Here is a 6,639-nt window from a genome sequence, read left to right on the forward strand (position 1 = left end):
ATATAAGCTAATTTTTTTTAAAGATTTATTTATTTATGTATACAGTGTCCTGCCTGCAGGCCAGAAGAGGACACCAGATCTGATTATAGATAGTTGTGAGCACCATGTGGTTGCTGGGAATTGAACTCAAGACCCCTGGAAAAGCAGTCAGCGCTCTTAACTGCTGAGCCATCTCTCCAGCCCTAGAAGCTGATTTCCACATGTTTCCATCCATGTGCACTTCTAGCCCAGTCTCAATGTATGGAAGCTGACTCTCTTCTTGATGTCTGTTCTCCATACTTGTTTGCCTAGGGACCAGTAGGGAACCAGAGGACTTCAGGTGACTGTGTTTCCCTGTAAGCCGGGAGGATTTGGAGATGTGGGAATGGTGGTTACTATTAGGTAGGTTGCTTGAATTACCTAGATTTTATTTATTCCTGGTTACTTTATCTTGGGTGATTAAATTGTTATTTTGTTTTGTTTATGAGATATGATCTTGTTACGTAGCCTAGTAGCCTAGGCTAGCCTAGAACTCACAACATGATTAGGCTGGCCTTAATCTTGTGGCCGTCTTTTTGCTTCTGCCCCAAGTGCTGGGATTACAGATGTGACTTACCATGTCCAGCACTTTGGATAATTAAAAAGTTGATACAGTCACTTTATAAAATTAATAGAAGAAAACCCGCCAAAGGCTGTAATATCACCTTCAATAATTCAAGCTTAATCAAATATTGTAAAAAAAATTCTTATATAAAGTTTTTAAGATGAACATACTAGCTTATGCCTGAAATTCTAACTCTCTGGGAGGCTGAGGCAGGAGGACTGTGGTGAGTGGTAAGTCATCCTGGGCTTTACAATCAGTTTGAGTCCAACCTGGGCTACATAATAAGACCTCTTCTCAAATAAAACAAAACTAGTTGTTGGAGTTTTTGCATAAGACAGGGTTTTTCTGTGTAACCCTACTGTCCTGGAACTCATTCTAAAGATCAAGGTAGCCTAAACTCAGAGATCAACCTGCCTCTGCCTCCCAAGTGCTGGGAAAAGGCGTGTGCCACCACCACAAAATACATTTTTATTGAAGGAAAAACATTATGCTAATAATAATTATATTAATGTAGTATACTTATGAAATTTAAATAATTAAAAATGAATATTAAGCTAGCAAAAACTTATGAGGAGGAGTCTAAGTCTTCCTATTTTGAATCCCACACATTACAATTAAAAGTTTTTAGGTGGGGGGCACAGGTACACCCCTGTAACACCAGCACCTCAGAGGCTGAGCTGTGTACCTCAGCTTGATACACAGTGTCAGGCCAGCCATAGCTGTATAGTAAAATCCTGTTCCAAAACCAAAAGAAAACTCTTAAAATTCTTCAATTTATACATAGAGACTTAAACTTGAGCAACACCAGGCCAGGCACTGGTGACACAAACCTTAACCCCAGTACTAGGAAGGCAGAGGCAGGCAGAGCTCTCTGAGTTTGGGCCAGCCTGGTCTACAGAGCGAGTTCCAGGGCAGTCAGAGGCGCTAAACAGAGAAATCCTGTCTTACAACAACAGCAACAACAACAACAAATAAATAAATAAATGGAAGAAAAGGAAAAAAAGAAAAAAATACTCATGAAGGGCTGAGTCACAGTCTTCCTTCCTTCCTTCCTTCCTTCCTTCCTTCCTTCCTTCCTTCCTTCCTTCCTTCCTTCCTTCCTTCGAAGGGGGGCGGTTCAAGACAGGGTTTCTCTGCGGCTTTGGAGCCTGTCCTGGAACTAGCTCTCTTAGACCAGGTTGGCCTTGAACTCACAGAGATCCACCTGCCTCTGCCTCCCGAGTGTGCCAACCCCTCACCAGCTGAGGTACATTTTTCGAAGTAACTGTAACAATAGAAGTACTTTCACAGATTCACACTAGACCATTCAAAGTTTCTTGATTACCAAATAAGTGTTATAAAAAATCATTTGCAGGGCGTGGTGGAGCACACCTTTGATCCCAGCAGAGGCGGAGACAGGCCGATCTCTGTGAAGTCCTGGTCTATATAATGAGTTCCAGGCCAGCTGGGGCCACACAGTGAGACCACATCTCAAATAAACAAACATGTATCACATTCATAAAATGTGCTCTTAAAGGGACGGGGTTTAATCTTTATTTTTACATGTGCAATTATATAGAATCTAGGAAGCCTTGGGGAAAGCAGGAACGGAAATGCTTACAATAAGGTCAACTTAATTAGGGACAAATTTAAGACAAACTAATTTTCGGTGGAATAGGAGATTCCACGGCACCTACTGGAAAGTGTAAAACATCAACATATCTCAGGGCAGACCAGAAGTAGCACAGCAAACCTAATGCTTGCTACTGTCAAACTCAAATACTTTCTTTTTTTTTTAATATTTATTTATTTATTTATTATACATACAATATTCTGTCTGTGTGCATGTCTGAAGGCCAGAAGAGGGCACCAGACCTCTTTACAGATGGTTGTGAGCCACCATGTGGTTGCTGGGAATTGAACTAAGGACCTTTGGAAGAACAGGTAATGCTCTTAACCACTGAGCCATCTCTCCAGCCCCAAACTCAAATACTTTCAAATGAGACTTTTTACATGCTCTTATCCATTACCTAGCACCATCACTTTTTCCTTTATATTAATCTCATTACTTATTATTTTTATTGTTATTTTTAATAAGTAAAATCCAAGAGAGAAAAATAAATGCGGTACTTTCTTATTTTGGAATACAGACCTTTCCAAAATAATGATGAACCATCACAAGCCAGTAGGTTACCTCTATGTTTACCACAACTTAGTTATTCAATGGTTGTGTTTAAGGCAAACAAAGTCACCGTATGCTTTTCTGTTTTTCCTTTGTGAGACGGGGGTTGAAAAGGAGCTCAGGCAGGCCTCAAACTACATGGCCCAGGCTAGACTTGAACTCAGAATTGTCCTGTTTTAACTTCCCAACAGCAGGGGTTAAGGTTAAGACACCATTCGCATTAACCATACCCTCGTGTGCGTGCGTGTGTGCGTGTATGTGTGCGTGCGTGCGTGCGTGCGTGCGTGTGTGTGTGTGTGTGTGTGTGTGTGCGCGCGAAATAACTGTGGGTTATCCCAGTCAAAGCAAGACTCTTAAAATTCAGCTCAATTAAATCCAGATCCAGAAAGACCTTGACAAGGATGCTGTATTTTTGGCAGCAACAGAAAAACAAAGCAAAGTAGAACAAAGGTATTGAGAAAGTCACCTACCTCCTGCTGCTCCATGAATTCCCGGTGCCTCCGGGCTGCCTCGTGCCTCCAGAGCTTTAGACAGACCAGGGCACTGAGGAGATACACTATCATGGTGACAAAAAGGAAGATCATTGCTGCGATCTGACCTCCTTCTACCCGGCAGAACACTGCATTCATCGGCGTGTTAAATAATGGATAGTAGCACAGGCCACCTCGGTTGGTGTCATTCACATAGACGATGGCTGCGGCCATGTACAGGATAAACAAGGCGACGTTCACGCCAAACTCCGTCAGGGGCCACCAGTTAGAGTCCAAAAGAATGGTGCGGTAGTACATGGACATGCCCAGCACCAGAATAATAATAGTGGCGATCCAAGCCAACCCAGCCACCACGAGTACGAAAGGGGTCTTGGGGCCACTGTAGTAATAACCCCCATAAGTGCTGCCCAGACCCGCCGTGCCATAGGGCTGTGTATACCCAAACAAGTTGTACCACTCGTTGTCCTTGTGGATGTAAGCCGTGACGCAGGCGAAGACGCCAGCCCCCAGAAGCAGTTCGGCCACACCCAGAATTCTCAGCAGGCCTGCCCACGACTTCATGTAGGCATATCGCAGATTGTACTCCTCCACCTTCTCGCTGTAGGTCCTCGCCGTCTGTGTGCGCCGGTCTAGGGATGCATAGGGGTCCTGGGGAAACATGGCATCTGCCCCCCGCTGGGAGTTGAAGGCACCTTCCGACCCTCCAGAAGGATCTTTGTAAGAACTGGGTGGGAAGTGGTTCGGTCTCCCTGGAGAGGCCGGAGGTGAGCACTCCACACCATCCGAGATGTATCTGATATCAGACACCGGCTTATCCCATTCTGGATCCTTTTTCTTCCCTCTGAAGAAGTTCTTCCAGGAGTCGGGGACAAAGCGCCTTACCGGCTTGAGGTCTGGTGCTACGGCTGGGTCCTCTGTGTCACTTGAGGAGAAGCTCGGGCCGAATGGTGGCTGTAATGGGAGAGGGGGAGGCGGCAAAGGATCTGCGCTCAGAGCCAGTTCACTGCTCTGAAGGGACTGGAGGGTTCTTATGGTACCATCTGGACCAGGAATGTCCCCTGGAACCTCACTGTAGCCCCTGTCCCGAATCCTGGACCTTCTATCACTTGACGACATTTGGGGTTTTCACACCTGTGGACAAGATTAAAGTTAGAATGTCTAGTTACTTAATCCTCCATAAATAAAATCCAATTATTTTATAAGTCACTTAGTTACAAAAATGATTCAGGTGGCAGACATAATTATATCCAAGTATTATTGTATGTAAAATGATAAACACATTTTAAACATATGTAACAATTAGATTATCCAGAAATATATTTAAGTATTCTATGCAATTGCATTTTTTTTTCCTAGACAGGGTTTCTCTGTGGCTTTGGAGCCTGTCCTGGAACTCGCTCCGCAGACCAGGCTGGCCTCGAACTCACAGAGATCTGCCTGTCTCTGCCTCCCAACTGCTGGGATTAAAGGTTTGCGCCACCACCGCATAGCACACCATTGCATTTTGGTGCAACAAAGATTTTAAATATTAGTTTTGAATTTTATATAGTAAAGCATTTAAGTCTAATTTGTGTATGAACCCTATGGACAAAATATAAAAATAAAACAAAAACTTTTTTTTTTGTTTGTTTGTTTTTTGTTTTTCGAGACAGGGTCTCTCTGTGGCTTTGGAGCCTGTCCTGGAACTAGCTTTGTAGACCAGGCTGGTCTCGAACTCACAGAGATCCACCTGCCTCTGCCTCCCAAGTGCTGGGATTAAAGGCGTGCGCCACCATCGCCCGGCATAAACTTGAGCAATAGAAAATACTAACATATTCCCAAGTATAATCTTGTCTTTAGACATCTAAATCAAATATTTAAATCAGAGTATGCCAGACAGTGGTGGCGCACACCTTTAGTCTCAGTACTTGGGAGACAGAGGCAGGTGGAGCTCTGTGAGCTCGAGGACAGTCTGGTCTACAAAGAGAATTCCAGAACAGCCAGGGCTGTAGCACAGAGAAATCCTGTCTCAAAAAACAAAACAACAACAAGAAGAGTCTGAGTGTACCACAATCTGATGGCTCAGCAAATACTCTTCATTTTCATGAGTGCACATTTGCTTTGGGAGGAACAAGGAGCCATTAAAGGGGTCTTAAAACACAGCAAGTGTGTGGCCTTTCCCTTTCTAATCAAAAGGGTTACCTAAGGGGTTAGAGCAATGGCTCAGAGGTTAAGAGCACTGGCTGCTCTTCAAGAGGGCCAGTTCAATTCTCAGCACCCATACAGGGGCCCACAATCAGCTAGAACCCAAGTCCCAGAGGATCTGCTGCCCTCTTCTGGCCTCTGGGGGACTGACATACATACACTGACATACATGCACTGACATACATGCAAGCAGAACACCCATACACACAAAACAGCAAACCAGTGAAAAGGTTAGCTGAGGGGTTTGCTCTTCCCTCCCACAATAGTTACGGCTGGCACTAGACTTTAGAAACTGAGTTCTCAGAGGCAAAGACGCTGAGATCCATGGTGGCCCAGAAGTGTAAAACAACAGCAGCCCTAACTATAAAACTGTTCCCACAGTAGCTGAAGGCAATCTGCTGTTGCCATGGACAACTAAAGCATCTTAGGAGGAACTTTATATACCTGAAAAAATTATTGAAAGCACTTTGACTGAGTCTGTTGCCTTCTTTGATGAAAGCAATAACCTAAATACGTATAGAATAAAAAAAAATCCACTTACTGATGATGAACTACCAGGTTTGAGGCATACTGAATTTCTCCCTTTTTCCCATTTATGCTTTTGTATTGGCATTTATTCAACTAGACATGTGATAATAAACTCGAAATTATGTCAAAATAAAAAACGTACTCTCACCTTTAAGGTGTTGGACATTTGGAAATCCTAAGACAAAATTTTATCTGGTAAAATGGAGGAGACCCATTAGTCAACAAAGACTGAAAACCTTGATAAATCAGGCACATTAAGGCTGTATTTAACTTTCCCACTTTTGTGGAACTAAAATCCCACTGTGAGCAGCAGGTGATAAGTGAAATGCATCATGCACTAAGGATCAAAGTTGGGGTTTTTTTCCGGTTTGGTGTTTTTTGTTTTTTTGTTTTTTTGTTTTTTTTCCGAGACAGGGTTTCTCTGGTTTTGGAGCCTGTCCTGGAACTAGCTCTTGTAGATCAGGCTGGTCTCGAACTCACAAAGGCCTGCCTCTGCCTCCCAAGTGCTGGGATTAAAGGCGTGCGCCACCACCGCCCAGCATGGTTTGGTGTTTTTGAGCAGGGTTTGGAGCTGTCCTGGAACTCGCTCTGTAGACTAAGCTGGCCTTGAACTCAGAGATCTTCACAGCTCTGCCTCCTGAGTGCTGGGATTAGGTGTGTAGGATCAACGTTTTATTTTTTTTATTTTTTTT

At 43.7% G+C, this 6,639-nt stretch overlaps 1 protein-coding gene across 2 annotated transcripts in view; it reads right to left on the reverse strand.

The window, feature by feature from the left end:
• Marveld2 (MARVEL domain containing 2) overlaps window positions 1-6,639 on the reverse strand; it is a 23,499-nt gene that overhangs the window by 13,370 nt on the left and 3,490 nt on the right. For both annotated transcript variants that reach the window (XM_005366557.3, XM_026788974.1), the window contains exon 2: window positions 3,215-4,366. In XM_005366557.3, coding sequence (XP_005366614.1) covers window positions 3,215-4,351 — 1,137 coding nt within the window. In that variant the 5' untranslated portion in view covers window positions 4,352-4,366. The remainder of the gene's footprint in view (window positions 1-3,214; window positions 4,367-6,639) is intronic.

The sequence above is a fragment of the Microtus ochrogaster genome, unplaced genomic scaffold (assembly GCF_000317375.1).
Source record: "Microtus ochrogaster isolate Prairie Vole_2 unplaced genomic scaffold, MicOch1.0 UNK11, whole genome shotgun sequence".
In the NCBI taxonomy this organism is placed as follows: domain Eukaryota; kingdom Metazoa; phylum Chordata; class Mammalia; order Rodentia; family Cricetidae; genus Microtus; species Microtus ochrogaster.